A 21228-nucleotide genomic window follows, 5' to 3' on the forward strand; every position below is an offset into this window, starting at 1 on the left:
CTATAGCTAGCTGGTAGCTTGCTAGCTAGTTACCTTCCATGCCAATTTCAAGTCTTTCTAAACTAATATCTGACTAACTCGGAAATATTTCAATTAGTTCAGGATGGATGGCGTGCTTTGTGACATTATATTAGCTACATATCCCCAGTTAGATCATTTGTTTTCACGTATTACATCTGCATGCTTGTTGCGCTCTCCCTGGTGCACTAGTTAATTATTGAGCTAGCTGCTAGTTCTAAATATTATAATCTAATCTGTTCAAAACAGTGGCAGCATGTGTAGCAGTGGTCATTCGGCTTTTTACATGTAAAAGTGAAATAGGTGTATTTATGCTGTTGTTCAAATTCACAGATCTTTTTATATATCGTCTTAAAGAAACAGGTAGTTCAAAAACTTTGCATCATATTTTTTGTCACGCTACTTTGTTGAAAACTCCAACCACCCCGCGCTTTCAGCCAATCAGCGGCCACCATGTGCGTCATCCATGTGTCTATATTAAATCCCTGCTCATGAAACCATTGACTCAGTGAAATGTCTGTCTGCGAGAGAATAGAATGCTTAGTGCACATCGTAGCAAACCGTTTTGCAACAAGTCTCTCTTACTGGACAAGTTCAGGTTAGCCCCTCCAAGTTTTGGCCTGTTTGCTTCTGTTTGGTTCCTAGTAAATACACGCAAAGACTGGGATGACATTGAACTCACAGTTGACTGTGATCTCAACGGTCTGGACGTCTGTGGCGATGTCGTTGATGGCGGTGCATTCGTATGTCCCCGCTCTCTGTCTGGAGATACTGGGGATGTCCAGGTATTCGTCCTCCGATACCAAGTCAACTGTGAAGGTAAACAACAACACGAGGTGAGGTAAACAATAGGTGAAGTAAGAAGCAACAACAACCCCAACACGTGAGGTAAACAACAACAACGAGGTGAGGTGAAGTGTACGGCCATCCTATATCAAATCAATGGCCCAATTATTCACCCCACTGTTGTCTAAAATACCTATCGTATATATTTCCCCATTGGAGAAAAGGGTAAGCCATAATTTTCTAGACCGACCTTATCGACCAACTTATTAAAAGGCAGGGTGTTTGCACTGATCAAAGCCTCATCCTCATGTAAAGCAGGAATGAAATAACTCAGGTTGTAATGAAGAGCGGCGCTGAAGGAGATGGCTGCCGTTTTACGATCCCGTAACCAATTGTGCTATTTTGTATGTTTTTTCGTGTTATTTGTACTTCATTTGAACATTTTGTACATCATGTTTCTGCCAACCTGTCTTATGACCGAAAATAGATTATAGATATCAGGACAGTGATTACTCACCCCGTACTGGAGGAATATTTTTTAACGAGTCGGACGAGAAGGATTTACTTCAGACGCACGACAATGCCCTCATCCCCATCATTTGCAGGAGAAAGTGACGGAGGTATCGGGGACGAAGGTCGGGTGCCTTGTAGGGATCATATGCCAAGAGGGTAATCTACCTTTACCATCGGTCCCATTAGCCAACGTACAATCAATCGATAATGAAATAGACAAACTACGATCACGTATATATCCTACCAACGGGACATTAAAACTGTAAAACCGTATGTTTCACCGAGTCATACAGCTAGCGGGTTTTAAGCTTTTTCGACAGGATAGAACAGTGGCCTCTGGTAAGACTAGGGTTGGCGGTCTATGTATATTTGTAAACCACAGCTGATGCACAAAATCTAAGGAAGTCTTAAAGTTTTGCTCGCCTGAGGTAGAGTATCTTATGATAAGCTGTAGACCATACTATTTACCAGGAGAGTTTTCACCTGTATTTTTCGTAGCTGTATATATACCACCACAAACCAATGCTGGCACTAAGACAGCACTCAATGAGCTGTATATGGCCATAAGCAAACAATAAAACGCTCATCCAGAGACAGCAATTCTAGTGGCCGGGGACTTTAATGCAGGGAAACTCAAATCCGTTTTACCTAATTTCTTACAGCATGTTAAATGTGCACTAAACTCTAGACCACCTTTACTCCACACACAGGGACGCATACAAAGCTCTCCCTCACCCTCCATTTGGCAAATTTGACCACAATTCTACCTTCCTGATTCCTGCTTACCAGCAAAAACTAAAGCAGGAAGCACCAGTGACTCGGTCAATAAGAAAGTGGTCAGATGAAGCAGATGCTAAACTACAGGACTGTTTTGCGAGCACAGACTGGAATATAATCCGGGATTCATCCGATGGCATTGAGGAGTACACCACATCAGTAACTGGCTTCATCAATAAGTGCATCAATGACGTCATTCCCACAGTGACGTACATACCCAAACCAGAAGCCATGGATTACAGGCAACATCCACACTCAGCTAAAGAGTAGAGCTGCCGCTTTCATGGAGCGGTACTCTAACCCGGACGCTTATAAGAACCCCAATATGCCCTCCAATGAACCATAAACCAGTCAAAGCCTCAATGCAGGATAAAGATTGAACCGCACTACACTGGCTCCAACGCTCGTTGGGTTGTGGCAGGGCTTGCAAACTATTACAGACTACAAAGGGAACCACAGCCGAGAGCTGCCTAGTGAAACTAGCCTACCAGACAAGCTAAATTACTTCAATGCTGGCTTTGAGGCAAGTAACACTGAAGCATGCATGAGAGCATCAGCTGTTCTGGACAACTGTGTGATCATGCCCTCCTTAGCCGAAGTGAGAAAGACCTTAAAACAGGTCAACATTCACAGGGCCACAGGGCCAGACGGATTACCAGGACATGTACTCCGAGCATGCACTGAGACCAACTGGCAAGTGTCTTCACTGACATTTTCAACCTGTCCCTGACTGAGTCTGTAATACCAACATGTTTCAAGCAGACCACCATAGTCCCTGTGCCCAAGAACACTAAGTTAACCTTCCTAAATGACTACCAACCTGTAGCTATGAAGTGCTTTGAAAGGATGGTCATGGCTCACATCAACACCATTATCCCAGAAACTCTAGACCCACTCCAATTTACATTCCGCCCCAACAAATCCACAGATGATGCAATCTCTATTGCACTCAACACTGCCTTTCCCACCTGGACCAAAGGAACACCTATGTGAGAATGCAATTAATTAATTACAGCTCAGCGTTCAACACCATAGTGCCCTTAAAACTGATCACTAAGCTAAGGACCCTGGGACTAAACACCTCCATCTGCAACTGGATCCTGGACTTCCTGACGGGCCGTCCCCAGGTGGTAAGGTTAGGTAACAACACATCTGCCATGCTGATCCTCAACATGGGGGCCCTTCAGGGGCCCTGCTCAGTCCCCTCCTGTACTCCCTGTTCACTCATGACTGCATGGCCAGGCACGACTCCAACACCATCATCAAGTTTGCCGATGACACAACAGTGGTAGGCCTGATTACCAACAACGATGAGACAGCCTATAGGAGGAGGTCAGAGACCTGGCCGTGTGGTGCCAGGAAAACAACCTCTACCTCAACGTGATCAAGACAAAGGAGATGATTGTGGACTACAGGAAAAGGAGGACCGAGCACACCCCAATTATCATCGAGGGGGCTGCAGTGGAGCAGGTTGAGAGCTTTAAGTTCCTTGGTGGCCACATTGCCAACAAACTATCATGGTCCAAACACACTAAGACTGTCATAAAGAGGGCATGACAAAACCTTTCATGTCTTGTATATTAAATGTTCTTATTCAACTGTTATTGTATGTCTTTGGAAAAGTGAAAATATAATTTAAAAAAATAATAATAATAAAGTTACACTATTTTGAAAAGACTACATCAACAGAGGCTTTTGGAGCAGCCCAGTTATGTTGTATTCCTCACTCTATCCTTTCCTTAAACATGTCAATTGGGGGGGGCGCCTCCCCTTGGGTTGTGCCGTGGCGGAGATCTTTGTGGGCTATACTCGGCCTTGTCTCAGGATGGTAAGTTGGTGGTTGAAGATATCCCTCTAGTGGTGTGGGGGCTGTGCTTTGGCAAAGTGGGTGGGGTTATATCCTTCCTGTTTGGCCCTGTCCGGGGGTGTCCTCGGATGGGGCCACAGCGTCTCCTGACCCCTCCTGTCTCAGCCTCCAGTATTTATGCTGCAGTAGTTTATGTCGGGGGGCTAGGGCCAGTTTGTTATATCTGGAGTACTTCTCCTGTCCTATCCGGTGTCCTGTGTGAATTTAAGTATGCCCTCTCTAATTCTCTCTTTCTCTCTTTCTTTCTCTCTCTCGGAGGACCTGAGCCCTAGGACCATGCATCAGGACTACCTGACATGATGACTCCTTGCTGTCCCCAGTCCACCTGGCCGTGCTGCTGCTCCAGTTTCAACTGTTCTGCCTGTGATTATTATTATACGACCATGCTAGTCATTTATGAACATTTGAACATCTTGGCCATGTTCTGTTATAATCTCCACCCGGCACAGCCAGAAGAGGACTGGCCACCCCACATAGCCTGGTTCCTCTCTAGGTTTCTTCCTAGGTTTTGGCCTTTCTATGGAGTTTTTCCTAGCCACCGTGCTTCTACACCTGCATTGCTTGCTGTTTGGGGTTTTAGGCTGCGTTTCTGTACAGCTCTTTGAGATATCAGCTGATGTACGAAGGGCTATATAAATACATTTGATTTGATTCAATTCAAAAGTAAAAACAGCCTTCAAGCTCATCACCATTCCGCATACTGACACTTTCCTATGGATAACACTAGCTGATTCACGTAGCCGCCTTTGTAGTATTGCGCTTTAACCATCACAGCTCTGCTCACAGCTCGAATCACCTGACGAGGGTCAGGAGAACCCTCAGAAAGCACAGGTTCGCTTGTGTCCCTGATTCTCTATTGCTGTCATTTGTCTCTCTGGTGTCTCTCTCCCTCGTTTCCATTTCCCTCTCTTTGTCTTTCATCATTCTCATTAGCCTCTTACTCTATTAACTTACTCCTTTTTTCACTACTGCAAAATCAAATTCAGACTGCATCAGGAAGCTAAGTATCTGGAAGCTAAGTATCATCAGGAAGCTAAGTATCTAGTGCTCAAAAAACGTGTTTTGAGCACTAGATGTAATCCATGCAGTTGTGTGACAAGCGTCAATAAAACAAATGTTGTTAGGAATGTTATGTAGCCTACTTAGCAAAGAGCGGTTTTTGTCTGGACTCTGGCTTTCCCCTTTATCGTTCTGTTCAGAAACTCAGAAATTACAAACTAACTTACATGTATATGTGTTCCATACCATACACCATATGAACACTAACAATATGCCTTATAGCAGGCTGGGTATCTATCGACAGACTTAAGACTTATTCTCAAGACGGTGCCCCTGGCTGACCGTTAACTGAGGGGTCATCAGAGGACAGAAATCGACAGACCGAACTTGTGCTCAACTACTGTACATACTGTGTAGGCAACAGTAGACAAACTGCAATAACATATACTTCACAACTTCACGAGTACAGACTGGACATTTTTTTCAGACTCTGAAAATGTACTATCTACATGTGAAGGGTCAAAGAATATTTACCATTACCAACAAGGTGATTTGAAGAGAACAGACAAGCAAGAGTATATCTAACGCACTTTAAAGTGTCTGGGTTAAGCATGTTTTTTAAGGTACAACACAGGCAGTTTGAAGGGGCCATAATTGCCAAGCTGGAGGTGTTCATATGATATCAATGTTTCCTGGACCATTTTATGGCTGCCGTAAAAAATGTGTGCCGTTGGGGGAAAGTAGCTAGCTGATATCTGCAGTCACAGAGGAGACAAATCCCACAAAAAAAACAGGAAATGCAGCAGCATACGCTGGTTGGCACCCGCAGGACTTCCACTTCCTGTGTGGAGGAAGAAGAGAGGAAGGTCGTGGGGACCATGTTGGCTCAGCCGAGGCCGAGTTGCCTATCAACTGCAGGCGTTATTGTGCAACTATGAACACAAAATGCTTGTGTGTGAAATACTGAAATGGACTCTATCAAATATAAGACTGTACACTTTGGAGAAAATCTAACAAATAAACACTGTGTTAAAATGCAATCCGCTACTTGAAAATCCTGAATGCTCAAAACTGAAGTACTCAAGTAGTACTTGATACTGAAGGGGTACAGGCGGACAAGCTGTCAGTGAGAGACGAGATGCCACAAATATAACACAGCCTTCTGCACGCTGTATCTCCAGTCGTCATTTATTTCTCGCAGACTGGGAAAAAGTGTACACTCAGGAGACCAGACCACACAGAGCACGGAGGGCCTGGGATAGGCTCCCTGTTGCAGAGGCTCCCTTGAACTCGCTGTGTCTTTGAAAACTAAGTAAGGACCACACTTGTCCCGCAGGGAGATTCTGGTTGTAGACAGATAGATGTATTTAAAAAACTGTCTAACTGAAATACCTTATTTACATAAGTATTCAGACCCTTTGCTATGAGACTCGAAATTGAACTCAGGTGCCTCCTGTTTCCATTGACCATCCTTGAGATGTTTCTACAACTTCATTGGAGTCCACCTGCGGTAAATTAAAATGATTGGATATAATTTGGAAAGAAACACACCTGTCTATATAAGGTCCCACTGTTGACAGTGCATGTCAGAGCAAAAATCAATGAGGTTGAAGGAATTGTCCGTAGATCTCAGACAGGATTGTGTCGAGGCACAGATTTGGGGAAGGGTCCAAAATATTCTGCAGTATTGAAGGTTCCCAAGAACACAGGCCAAACTGAGCAATTGGGGTAGAAGGGCCTTGGTCAGGGAGGTGACCAAGAACCCAATGGTCACTCTGACAGAGCTCCAGAGTTCCTCTGTGGAGATGGGAGAACCTTCCAGAAGGACAAGCATCTCTGCAGCACTCCACCAATCAGGCCTTTCATATCAAATCAAATTTGATTTGTCACATATGCAGAATACAACAGGTGTAGAGCCCTTAACAAAGCCCATAACGAACAGTGCAGTTTTAACACGATACCTAAAAAAGAATAACAAAACATTAAAGAGCAGCAGTAAATTACTATAGCGGGGCTATATAGACGGGGACCGGTACAGAGTCAATTTCAGGAGGGCACCTGTGTCGAGGTAATTGAGCTAATATGTACATGTATGTAGACTTATTAAAGTGACTATGCATAGATAATAACAGAGAGTAGCAGCAGTGTAGAAGAGGGTGGGGGCAATGCAAATAGTCTGGGTAGCCATTTGAGTAGATGATCAGGATTCTTATGGCTTGGGGTAGAAGGTGTTTAGAAGTCTCTTGGACCTAGACTTGGCGCTCCCGAACCGCTTGCCGTGCGGTTGCAGAGAGAACAGTCTATGACTAGGGTGGCTGGTGTCTTTGATAATTTTTAGGGCCTTCCTCTAACACCCACTGGTATAGAGGTCCTGGATGGCTGGAAGCCTCGCCGTGGTGATGTACTGGGCCGTGCACACTACCCTCTGTAGTGCCTTGCGGTCGGAGGCTAAGCAGTTACCATACCAGGCAGTGATGCAACGAGTCATGATGCGCTCGATGGTGCAGCTGTAAAACCTTTTGAGGATCTGAGGACACATGCCAAATCTTTTCAGTCTCTTAAGGGGGTATGGTTTTTGTCATGCCTTCTTCACGACTCTTGGTGTGCTTGGACCATGTTAGTTAGTTGGTGATGTGGATGCCAAGGAACTTGAAGCTCTCAACCTGCTCAACTACAGCCCCGTCTATGAGAATGGGGGCATGCTCGGTCCTCCTTTTCCTGTAGTCCACAATCATCTCCTTTGTCTTGATCACGTTGATGGAGAGGTTGTTGTCCTGGCACCACACGGTCAGGTCTCTGACCTCCTCCCTATAAGCTGTTTCATCGTTGCTGGTGATCAGGTCTACCACTATTGTGTTATCGGCAAACTTGATGATGGTGTTGGAGTCTTGCCTGGCCATGCAGTCATGAGTGAACAGGGAGTACAGGAGGAGACTGAGCATGCACCCCTGAAGGTCCCCTGTGTTGAGGATCAGTGTGTCAGATGTGTTGTTACCTACCCTTACCACCTGGGGGTGGCCCGAAAGGAAGTCCAGGATCCAGTTGCAGAGGGAGGTGTTTAGTCCCAGGCTCCTTAGCCTGGTGATGAGCTTTGAGGGCACTATGGTGTTGAACGCTGAGCTGTAGTCAATGAATAGCATTCTCACATAGGTGTTCCTTTTGTCCATGTGGAAAAGGGCAGTGTTAAGTGCAATAGAGATTGCATCATCTGTGGATTTGTTGGGGCGGTATGCAAATTGGAGTTGGTCTAGGGTTTCTGGGATAATAGTGTTGATGTGAGCCATGACCAGCCTTTCAAAGCACTTCATGGATACAGACGTGAGTGCTATGGGTCGGTAGTCATTTAGGGCAGGTTACCTTAGTGTTCTTGGGCACAGGGACTATGTTGGTCTGTTTGAAACATGTTGGTATTACAGACTCAGTCAGGGACAGGTTGAAAATGTCAGTGAAGACACTTGCCAGTTGGTCAGCGCATGCTCGGACTATACATCCTGGTAATCCGTCTGGCCCTGCGGCCTTGTGAATGTTGACCTGTTTAAAGGTTGTACTCACATTGGCTACGGAGAGCGTGATCACACACTCTCATGTATGCTTCAGTGTTACTTTCCTCGAAGCGAGCATAGAAGTAATTTAGCTTGTTTGGTAGGCTCGTGTAACTGGGCAGCTCTCGGCTGTGCTTCCCTTTGTAGTCTGTAATAGCTGGCAAAGTCTTAGTACCAAGACATGCTAATACACCCCCCCCAAAAAAAAATGTGGATGCCAAGTCAATTTCAGTGTCTTTTCATTACTGCGTTCATTCCCGATTTCCATCATATATATATATTCATTTTTGGGAGAGCCTATATTAATTCATCCGAGGCCACTACCGATGGTTTCAGATCCGTCTCCCAAATGGAACCCTTTTCCCTGTAAAATGCACTTTTTTGACCAGAGTCCTATGGGCCCTGGTCCAAAGTAGTGCAGTGAATAGGGAATATGGTGCCATTTGGGACGCAACCCTGGTCTAGCGGACACACATTGCCAGTCAGGTACTGTGGTGGTGTGAGATACCAGGGATCCCTTCTGATCTGGCAGAAGCCTCTAAGCCATCTATCTATCATGAAGCGGTGAGGCGGCAGGGCGGCTGCTGAGCTAGGTCATGACTACATCGAGAGCTCCATACAGGGCCGGAAATATCACCAATCCCCCCTCCCCTCCTTCCTCTCCTCCTCTGTCCTCCCTCCCTCCTCTCCCTCTTGGGATGGATACATATTTTATTCTTTATTTGTCACTCTGGAAAAGCCTTGTAATAACTGGGCCCACACTGAATGGCCTCGAGGCAAGAGGATAGTGCAGTGCACTGGAACTGTTTGTGATGGTGGTGGTGGTGGGGCTGAGAGATTGAAGCTTGCACTGCTACTGCAATGAAAATAAGCATTGGGTTTGGCTGTATTTAGCTGAATCCGGTTGTGTATACTGCCTGTATCTTAGGGAAACAGAACAGTGAGCAGTTAAATGATCATAGTATTGGAGTAGTCTAACATTTCTCCTGTCTTTATCAATCGCACACATTTTGGAGTTGCCATGGAACTACAGTAAACAAGCCAACCTGGATAGCAAAATACTTTGGATAACACCAATTTAGGCTGAACACCATGACAATGCAACACCATAAACAACTTAAACAGTGCCATATTCGTAGTTGGAAACAAAAAACAATTGGATACAGTCAGAATCACTGGCGTCCTTGTGCTGTCTAAGGGACACAAAGCATTGACAACAGCATACATTAACTCCCTAACAGACTGCTGGTTATCTACACTTCCCTTCCCCTGTTCCACTAAATGCCCTTTGCCCTGGACTTCGACCTCTACATCTCTCAGTTTGTTGGTTTTGATTAGTGCAAGGAATATAACAAAACCCTTCCATTGATTTCAGTGGCGGCTCCCAGTTGGGGATGGTTAAGAGAGTAATAAAAAATAATTCAGCTGTCAGGGCGCCTGTTTTGATCACAGGAGAGCATCTGAGAGAATGTTTTGGGGGTGCAAAGGTAAAACCTCTGAAAACGGCTTATTTGGTTTGTTTCATATGGAGATGTGTCTCTATTAGGACGTTTGTATTGCACTATCACTTGTTCTCGCATTTCTGAGGAATTAAAAGTAGCTAAGTATTGATGGATACACAAATTGCTAATAACAACAATGCTTTAACTTTCCATGCCAAACTTCTGGGAATATGAAATCTAGAATTATGCTCATTGATTTCAGTTGAATGAAAACAAAAACAAATAATTGAATTCATTGTATTTCCAAGCTAATTGCACTATCAATCAAACAGGTTTAGATAGAGATTCTGTACGTTTTGCAGTTGGATAGTATCCTGAATCCAATATTGGGTCAAACTCCCTATCATACCAAAGTGTGACACATTCCAGGAAACTAGTTGTATGTCGCGCGTCACAGGAGAGCCATTTTAACTTAAACTTTTTTTAAATCAAACTGCTATTTTTGGAAGAAATGCTTTCATGTGCCTTTCATGTGCCTTAATTAGAAATTTGCATGCCATCTTTAAATACGAACAAAATTGTTAAATTACAAACCTAGTTGGTTTAGCCACAGAAAAAGTCAGCAACCTTCCCGCTAGCAATGATTGGTTGAGATAATGAGTGGACTGGATATGCCGAGAGATGAGTTCGGATTGGTCTGCCATGTAGCACAGTTCTGTCTATAATATGAGCTGATCAGTATGTGTAGGTAATCCTTTATTATGCAGCTTTTTCTTTTAAAGATATCACATAGTAGAACTGCACGGTAGAGCAAGGTAGCTCTCCACTTCCTGGAGGACTGAGTTCTGAAATCAGTGGACTTTGAGTATGATAGCTAATGAGATGGTGAAAATTCTGGCGTTTGATTGCAAATATGCAGGCTGTTGTATAAAACAACTGTCTCCTGATTACATCTTCAAACTAAGGGCAACCATGGCATCCGTGACAGAGAGAAAGAGAAGTGTCCATCCATGTATATGGGTATTACACATATTTAATTTAGTCAGAAATTAGTTTTAATTTCAAGTTAAAGTGAAACTGTTAGCTAGCTAATGCTAGCTGGCTGGCTAGCTAACGTTACATGTATGATCTGTGTAGTAATATTATTCATATCTGAGCCATTTGCTTTGTTAGTTATAGCCTACTGTTAGCTAGCTAACATTGAACCTCGTTGGTTCATTACCTGCCGATTCATGCAGGGTAGTAACATCATAAATTGTGATTATGGTTTATTTTTCTGCTAGCTAGCTGCATATCTAAACAAAAGACTCCATTATGTAAGTAACTATTTCAATAGAATGTTATTGATGTCACCGCGACAACTGTCGATAGACGTAGCTAGTAGATTTTCTCTGGCTATCTACTCTGACTTCAGAGCACTCTCATCTGAGTGTGCCAAAGCGCAGAATAACTGACAAATTTACGAATGCTCAACACCTGTTGAATATGGCCAGTGTCAGTAAATGCTGGCAAAACAAGTGTAATTCAATTGTTATCCAGTCACCAATGCTCTGGATAACATAAAAAAAATAGCCTACACAAGCTCTGCTAGGGCGAGTAAAATGGTCAGATTGAGCTGTTCTCTCATTTGTGTCTGGAAGTAGCTAGCAACCTAGCAAACGTTAGCTAATTAGCTTGGGTGCTTGAATCCTGTTGTCAGGGCAGAACGCTCGGATCGACCCTACTTTTCAGCCAGAGCGTCCAGTCTGTGCTCTGAACTTTCCGAGAGCCAAACAATCTCAGTTTACGAATGCCCAGAGCACACTCTTGCACTACAGATTAAATTTACAAACACACCCATAGTATAAGCCAGGCTTTAGTCTTGAAATCTTTGGTTGTTTAGTACATAGCCTCACATGTGAATCCTTAAAGAGATGGTCGGGGCTAAAGCTTAAACAGGTGTGAACGATGCTGAGTGGGTGTAGACACAGAAGAGCTCTCCAGTAGGTACCAAAACATTCAAAGGCCATTTTCTCAAAAGTGAGGTTACAAAGGTTATCAACTTTCAAAGCAGAATTACTTTCCCATTGTTCCTCAACTGTAGTTTATGATATACCATTTTCTAGCTCTGAGTCTCTAATTTTATCCAATGTAAAAACACTACGGTAGGTCACAAATGTGGGTCTAATAGTATTCATTATCTGTGTCATGACTGATTATTTTACAATCGGTTTCATTTAGCAAGACAAAACATTCCAACTAAAGCATAATACAATATACTGTATATGTAGTAGTAGGGTGCAATTATGGGTCCACTAATTAGTGTTGCACAATTCCAGTAACCTTCCATACACCTTCAGCATTTGTATTATTATTTAGACAGTACAGAAATAACAGGGAATCAAGAGCAAGGGAAGCCAAAGTAATATACTGTAATATATTGTATGCTCTCTAATATACTGTATGCTTTGTGTCAGAGGTGCTTCAGCTAGTTTTACAAAAGACTACACCTGTGCTTTACACAATAGTAAACATCATGTTATGTCAGCTACACTATGAACAAAAAAAACATATTGTGCTATATTTGTTTATGACCATCAAACAGAGGTCCTTGAAGTAAAAAGAGCAGAACAAGTACAGTGTCCACTGCGCCACTGTTGTTTTGTAAATTTCCCCTTTCTGTGTTAAATACAATCTGCATGGTTATTATCCCCATTATGCAATCACTATAAAATGTTCTCCATGATTCAACATACACAGTACACACACAAACAACACACATTTAAAACTGCTTCCCATCTTATAGGCAATTATGATGAATTGAATCTATAAAAGTCCTGAGTTTGGCAAATTCGGGTGTAATCTATCAGAGGACTCCGAAGTTAGCTCTGCTGAGGAGCCCAACTACCAGCACACTCCGTTAACGGTATTCTAAAGCAATTGAAGCACTTGATGCGCCAGCTCAAATTGAAATAGTATTTTCATGTGGAATATGTTCTTGTTATAAACATAATATTCCCTCTGTTGGTTTTATAGGCTAGTGATGGGACTGTTCAAGGGAATAACAGAATAAGCAGCTTTTCCTAATTAGGGAGAATGTTATCTTCTTAACTTCCCAGCTGGAACGCCAAACTACCCACATAGAAATATAAGACAGTTTTCAACATCCAGCTGTGGACCTATTCAAATCGGCTTACTTATTTCATTTTGAAAAATAAATACACGTCATGATCACCCCCCGTAAACTTTTAATACGGCAAGTATCCATTTGGAATGGAAATTGATTAGCGTAAATTGGCGTCATGTGATTTGGTTTAATTATCTTGTAGTAAGTGCATCCTGTTTTTGTCTGGTATTGTTTTGTGCGGGTGGGTGGGTATTTCTGTACTTCATTAACCCACTTAACAAATCAGCAGTAACTTCATATTCAAGATGACTGGATTGCTCTGTCTGTTTGGTCGTTTGACAATGAGCCTCTGCACACTCTTTCTATTCGTTGGATCCCAATGGCAGTATCTTTTATATAATTCAAATAATATATCTTCAAATGAAAAGACAGGTTCATAAGTGCATAATAATGAACTCAGTCACATGTATGTGCTGTTGCCATCTCTTATATCTTTAAACACACGTCATACATAAGGCTTGACAACAACGGAAGAGTTGACTACAGTACACACAGTATGGGACTAGGCTACAAAAGCATGTACATACATACACTACCTTGGGTTTTATAAGTGAACTTCAGAATACTCAACAAGGTATTTATGGTATGCGCGACTTCAGAGATCTTTGAATGCTATCGCAAAAAGACACAAAATATAAATGAATGGATTTCTGCAAATATGTAAATACCATGGAAGTCCTCTTACAGTTGGGAACATCACAGTCCCATTGATCAAACAACCATGAAAAGGTAGGGTCTCTCTCCCTCAGTTACCTATTCACATCAACAAGATCAACAACTAATGCTAGTCAGATCGAGATAAGCTCAAATCTAATGAGGGAACATTAGCTAAACCCTCTCAAACTTTTAAGCTAGTTGCTATCAAAATTGCACTTAAACAATGGGGAATAGTAGCCTAATCGTCATTCTGCAGCTTGTCTGCCAATGCATGCTTGTCCCAACCCATGTTTGACAACTGAATGGGAACTTGCCTGCTAAACAAACGACACCTGCCTCTCTAGCTGTAGCCACTGAAAAACAATATTCAGGGAAAAAGTCAGTCACTGACCCACTCATGCAATGACATGACATCCTCCCAGCAGCTAGCTAGCTAGATACCATTAGGCTCTGTGTTTTTAGCTTGCTAAATAAATAACTAACTAGATAAGTAGATACGCTAGCCCAGGTGTATCAAACTCAATTAGCACATGGGCCATATTGAAATAACACACATTTTGCATGCCAGACATAGCCTCTTTGTTTTTACAACCCCCCCAAAAATGGCCATTGTTTTATTAGGAAAAAGATCATGTCCACTTATGTACTTAGAAAACTGTATAGAGCATTTTAACATATTAAAACAAAAGAAGATAAATCATATTTACCCAGCCTTTGCTGCCATGCTTGCAGATGTGGATAATATGCTGTGACCCTAATAAAAAAATATTTAGTAACTCCAAATAACAAAAATGTAGTTATAGGTTTGTTGTAACATTTAAACTTAAAACATGTTTAATTTTGTTTTGCACTGCATGGATGACCAGTGCCGTTGAATGCAGCATTGCTGTATGGTGCACTCAAAATATATTGTAGATGAGTAGCCATCCTAGGCTACGACTTAATTGTTGCTGTAATAGGCCTACACGTTTCTCCTTTGCAAGTTTTTTGTTGTAGTTGCAGGTTTTGTTTATTGGGTATTCATTGCCAAGCTTAAAAACTGAAGCCAGACTGCAAAATGTTTGTAGCCGAGCTAGGACTGTGGCATGTGTCTATACACTTTCCCTCCATTGCGTGCTGTAAACGGGACACATGAAAGCAGCACAATTGAAGTTGTATTCACTAATGCGAGCGCATCAGGCTGTAAGTTCATAAAGTAGAGAACTCAACTCTTGACTCATTTATACTCGCCCGCGGGCCTTGTGTTTCAGACGTGCGCTAGCATATTAGCCTCGTTTTGAGTTGTGATTGCTAGTTTGATTGTATTGACATTCCCAGCCTTAGTTACAGTCGTCCGTTTTTTGTTCAAAATATAGAGTTATTGAAACTGAAACAGTGTATCCTTAATGGCTGGTGGTAGAAAACAATGTACCAGGCCAGCTGTGATTTACAACCTGATAGCAATATTTTTTGGACTCCCAAGAAATGTATTGGTGAATTACACTGAACAGAAATATAAACAAAACATGTAAAGTGTTTGTCTCATGTTTCAAGAGCTGAAATCAAAGATTCCAGAAATGTTACAGAAGTGCAAAAAAAGCTTATATCTCTCAAATTATGTGAGCACATTTGTTTACATCCCTGTTAGTGAGCATTTCTTCTTTGCCAAGATAATCCATCCACCTGACAGGTGTGGCATATCAGTAAAATGATTAAACAGCATGGGAATTACACAGGTGCACCTTGTGCTGAGGACAATAAAAGGTCACTCTAAAATGTGCAGTTTTGTCACAACAAAATGCCACAAATGTCTTAAGTTTTGAGGTGGCCTGCAAATTGCATGCGTACTGCAGGAATGTCCAGTAGAGCTGTTCCCAGAGAACTGAATGTTAATTTATCTACCATAAGCCACCTCCAAAGTTGTTTTAGAGAACTTGGCAGTACATACAACCGCAGACCACATGTAACCATACCAGCCCAGGACCTCCACATCCGGGCTTGTATTGTCTGCAATAATTAAATTCATAGAATTGAATTCCAATGTTTGCACTGAAACCATCTGCCAGACCACTCAGTACCATTGACTGAAACGTAATTGTCATGGACATGTTTAACTTGGATCAGCCTCTCAGAATAGCACTAAAAACAAACAAGCAACCCAGAAAAGGACAAGAAACAGCCCATACTAACATATGTAGCCTGAGAAACAAGGTTCATGAAATGTACAACTTATTAACACTTGAAAACATGCATATTCTGGCCATCTCTGAAACACACTTAGATCATTCCTTTGATGATTCTGTAGTATCTATACATGGTTATAGAATATATAGGAAAAATATAAATGCAAATAGAGGAGGTGTTGCCGCTGTGGGTTTGCACAGCCGAATAACTTCTGCACAAACTGTCAGAAACTGTCTCAGGGACTGCAGTCTTGACCTGACTGCAGTGCATTGTAACCGACTTCATTGGGCAAATGCTCACCTTCGATGGCATGCTGGAGAAGTGTGCCCTTCACGGATGGATCCCGGTTTCAACTGTACCGGTCAGATGGCAGACTGCATGTGTGAGCGGTTTGCTTATGTCAACATTGTGAAACGAGTGCCCCATGGTAGTGGTGGGATATGGTATGGGCAAGCATAAGCTACAGACATCAAACACAATTGCATTTTATAAATGCCAATTTAAATGCTCAGAGATACCATGACGAGATCCATCACAATCACCTCATGTTTCAACATAATGCACAGCTAAATGTTGCAAGGATCTGGCCACAATTCCTGGAAGCTGAAAATGTCCCAGTTCTTCCATGGTCTGCATACTCACCAAACATGTCACCCATTAAGCATGTTTGGGATGCTCTGGATTGACTCGTACAATAGTTTTTCCAGTTCCCGCCAATATCTAACAATATAAAATCAAATCAAATGTGCCGAATACGACAGTGAAATACTTACTTACGAGCCCCTAACCAACAATGCAGTTCAAAAAAATTGGGGGGGGAGAAGAATAAGAAAAAAAGTAACAAGTAAATAAAGAGCAGCAGTAAAATATCAATAGGGAGACGATATACAAGGGGGTAACAGAGTCATTGTGAGGGGGCACCGGTTAGTTGACATAATATGTACATGTAGGTAGAGTTATTAAAGTGACTACGCATAGATGATAACAACAGAGAGTAGCAGCGGCGTAAAAGGGGGGAGGGGATGCAAATAGTCTGGGTAGCCATTTGATTAGATGTTCAGGAGTCTTATGGCTTGGGGGTAGAAACTGTTTAGAAGCCTCTTAGACCTAGACTTGGCTCTCCAGTACAGCTTGCCATGCGGTCGAAGAGAGAACAGTTTATGACTAGGGTGGCTGGAGTCTTTGACAATTTTTAGCGCCTTCCTCTGAAACTTCCTGGTATATAGGTCCTGGATGGCAGGAAGCTTGGCCCCAGTGATGTACTGGGCCGTTCGCACTACCCTCTGTAGTGCCTTACGGTCGGAGGCCGAGCAGTTGCCATACCTGGCAGTGATGCAATCAGTCAGGATGCTCTCGATGGTGTAACTGTAGAACCTTTTGAGGATCTGAGGACCCATACCAAATCTTTCAAGTCTCCTGAAGGGGAATAGGTTTTGTCGTGCCCTCTTCATCACAGTATTGGTGTGCTTAGACCATGTTAGTTTGTTGGTGATGTAGCCACCAAGGAACCTGAAGCTCTCAACCTGCTCCACTGCAGCCCCATCAATGAGAATGGGGGCGTGCTCGGTCCTCTTTTTCCTGTAGTCCACAATCATCTCCTTTGTCTTGATTAAGTTGAGGGAGAGGTTGTTGTCCTGACACCACATGGCCAGGTCTCTGACCTCCTCCCTATAGTCGGTCTCGTCGTTTTCCGTGATCAGGCCTACCACTGTTGTGTTATCGGCAAACTTAATGATGGTGTTGGAGTCGTGCCTGGCCATGCAGTCATGAGTGAGCAGGGAATAAAGAAGAAGGACTGAGCACGCCTGAGGGGCCCCTGTGTTGAGGATCAGCGTTATGGATGTGTTGTTACCTACCATTACCACCTGGAGGTGACCAGTCAGGAAGTCACGGGTCCAGTTGCAGAGGGAAGTGTTTAGTCCCAGGATCCTTAGGTTATTGATGTGCTTTGAGGGCCGAGCTGTAGTCAATGAATAGCATTCTCACATAGGTGTTCCTTTTGTACAGGTGGGGAAGGGCATTGTGGACTGCAATAGGGATTGCATTATCTGTGGATCTGTTGGGGCGGTATGCAAATTGGAGTGGGTCTAGAGTTTATGTGAGCCATGACCAGCCTTTCAAAGCACTTCATGGCTACAGACTTGAGTGCTACAGGTCGGTAGACATTTATGCAGGTTACCTTAGTGTTCATGGGCACAGGCACTATGGTGGTCTGCTTAAAACATGTTGGTATTACAGACTCGGACAGGGAGAGGTTGAAAATGTCAGTGAAGACACTTGCCAATTGGTCAGCACATCGCAGTACACGTCCTGGTAATCCATCTGGCCCTGCGGACTTGTGAATGTTGACCTGTTTGAAGGTCTTACATCGGCTGCAGAAAGCGTGATCCCGCAGTCCAGAACAGCTGATGAACAGCTGATGAACAGCTGATGCTCTTATGCATGTTTCATTGTTATTTGCCTCGAAGCGAGCATAGAAGTATTTTTGCTCGTCATTGAAGAGGAGTGGGACAACATTCCACAATCAACAGCCTGATCAACTCTTTGAGACAATGTTTCTATTCTGCTAACAATGCCTTACTGTATGTTATGGAATTTTGAGTCAATTAGAACCTATTTTTAAAACCTCTAATAAAGTTTGTTTTGAAGCATAAACTGAGAATTTGATATTTTTGACTGATATGTTTCATATCGCAAAGTAGTTCAAACGCTGTCAGTTCCACTTTAGTGTTAGTTTTAGGCTTGTCGTGACGTTGTATTAGTTAATGTGACGACTGTTGCTCATCGAATGATTGAAGGTTTCTAATTGCGTTATTAAATTAATCAAGCAATTATCAACTCATTAACCTGGGGCACCATGGGAAGATTAGTTTGATTAAATTTTTATTTCCCAAATTAACTCAAAGAATATCAGTGTTATATCGATGTTACAACAGTCGCTAATTAATCAGTTTCCCTTACAGTCTCATTCTGAACATTGCATAATCCGGGAATCTGCAGGGACCCGGGTCCCACCAATGAGTTCGTACCATGCCAATCTTAGTTGAGTATTTATTTACTAGAAAGCTAAAATTATGATAAAAGATACACAACACACAGTCTAGGCTATTGATTATAACCCAGTATAACGGGCCAACACACTATGGCGTGTGTCACCAAAAATGGGGATTTAAAAGAGAGGGAAAGAGAGGGAAAAAGAGAAAGTACACGAGAGAAATATACATTTGGGTGCATTTGTCAGCTATGCTTATTTTGACCCTAGCCTTGCCCCAAACTGCCGCTCTCATGGGTCAGAATATAATGATGTAATTACGTGTGGGAGGTCTCGGATGGGAAGCTCCGCGTGGGTCGTTTAGGCTTCTCAATGACGCACTTCTCCGGTGCAACTCTCTGGTCGTCCTCACGATGTCAGTGTTCTTTTGGTCTGATTCCTCGCCCTTGCTCTGGGAGGGCTCTTCTGAGGGCAGACAGCTCTGTAGCTCAGAGCTCACAGCGTAGGAATGAAACAGTGTAGATACCACGATTCGATGGAGAGTGGAGGTTAGGTGGTCAGGGTCTAGATTTGACTAAAATCCAATTTTAGACAACTAACTTCACATTTCATCTTTACCAAATCATTGTCTTTGATTTGGACATTTTTCACACAACGTACAATGTATAAACACCAATCATATCCTAGGAAAACTATTACTATTACAGTTACAATGTTTTTGTAATAACGTAATCTATTAACCTTTAATAACAAAACAAAAATTACATATATTTTCATATTCCATCCATCATCATGACCACCATTGTGGCTGACGGAAACCATTGTTCCAAAGTCCCCTTATTGCATGTTTAATGTTCAGAGGTTGGTTCTCCATAGTGAGAGGACACAGGAATGTTGTCAGTGGCCTAAGATTTACCATGGGTGTGAGGGGTCATAAAAAAACACAGGATGGACAAGGATGGGTTCAGAGGTGAAACGTCCCTTGAGCTTCCCGAATGCCCTCTCAGCCTCGGGGTTCCAGCAAAAACGGTTCTGGGACTTGCTGGTTAGGTGCGTGAGAGGCGCTGCACCAAAAATGTGCAAACCCGAGGAACCGCTGGACTTGTTTGAGTGAGGCAGGACGCGGCCAGTCGGTGACCAACTCACCTTTACAGGGTCAATTTGAATGCTGGCGGTAGAGGAAAGAAACTTGGGATACATGGAACTCACACTTCTCTATCTTGATGTACAGTTGACTCTGCAGGAGGCATCTCAGGACTTGGCGGACGTGCAGGATGTGTTCCGGATTGGTCTTGGAGAAGATCAGGATGTCGTTGAGGTAAACAAAGACGAACCAATTCAACATATTCCTAATTGTGTCATTGACCAATGCTTGGAAGAGTGCCGGTGAGTTTGATAATCCGAAGGCCATGACTAAATATTCATAGTGGCCACTCAGGGAGTTAAAGGCAGTCTTCCATTCATCTCCCTCCCTGATTCTCACCAGATTGTAAGCGTTGCGGTGGTCCAGTTTGGTGAAGAATTGGGCCCCATGGGCCAACTCCAAGGCGGCGGACATCAGGGGTAACGATTCTTAATCATAATCCTGTTCAGCCCTCTAATCGATGCAGGGACGCAGACATCCATCCTTCTTTCCCACGAAGAAGAAGCCTGCACCAGCTAGGGATGTGGAGGAGCGAATGAAACCTTCCTCCAGCGACTCCCGGATGTAATTGTCCATGACTACTGCTTCAGGGGTCGAGAGGGAGTACAGACAGCCCCGGGGATGGGTGGAGCTGGGTAGAAGTTCTATGGCGCAGTCGTATGGACGATGAGGAGGGAGGGTGGTGGATTGCCTCTTACTGAAGGCCTCCCCGGAAGTGTAGTACTCGGGAGGAAGAGCGGAAAAGTATTGGTTTTCAATACATGCCGGGCAATAGGGCGAGGCTCTTGATGGGGGCCTTAGGCATTTAGTCTGGCAGTTCTTACCCCAATCTAGTAGATGTTCCGTGGACCAGGAGAATAGTGTGTTATGTAGCACTAGCCAGGGTTACCCTAGGATAAGGGGGTTCTCGGTAGCAGTGATAAAAAAAAACAAGAGTCTCCGGGTGGTTCACCCCAACCTGCAGTAGAATGGGCTTGGACTGATAATCCACCTGGCCGGAGCCGATGGGGCGTCCATCGAGGGCTTGAATCTGTAGAGGGATGGGACATTTCATGCAGGGGATTTGTAATTCTCTGGCAAAGTCAGAGCCCCGGAGTCCACAAAGGCTTGAATGTGGTGCTGACAGTTATCCCAATGGATGGTTGCGGGTAGTGTCAGATGG

At 43.3% G+C, this 21228-nt stretch overlaps 1 protein-coding gene across 5 annotated transcripts in view; it reads right to left on the bottom strand.

Moving 5' to 3' along the window:
* Positions 1-21228, bottom strand: part of LOC112258000 (opioid-binding protein/cell adhesion molecule-like) — a 545358-nt gene that overhangs the window by 27236 nt on the left and 496894 nt on the right. For all 5 annotated transcript variants that reach the window (XM_024432028.2, XM_024432027.2, XM_024432031.2 and 2 more), the window contains one exon: positions 701-829. In XM_024432028.2, the coding sequence (XP_024287796.1) occupies positions 701-829 (129 nt within the window). The remainder of the gene's footprint in view (positions 1-700; positions 830-21228) is intronic.

The sequence above is a fragment of the Oncorhynchus tshawytscha genome, linkage group LG09 (assembly GCF_018296145.1).
Source record: "Oncorhynchus tshawytscha isolate Ot180627B linkage group LG09, Otsh_v2.0, whole genome shotgun sequence".
Taxonomy (NCBI): domain Eukaryota; kingdom Metazoa; phylum Chordata; class Actinopteri; order Salmoniformes; family Salmonidae; genus Oncorhynchus; species Oncorhynchus tshawytscha.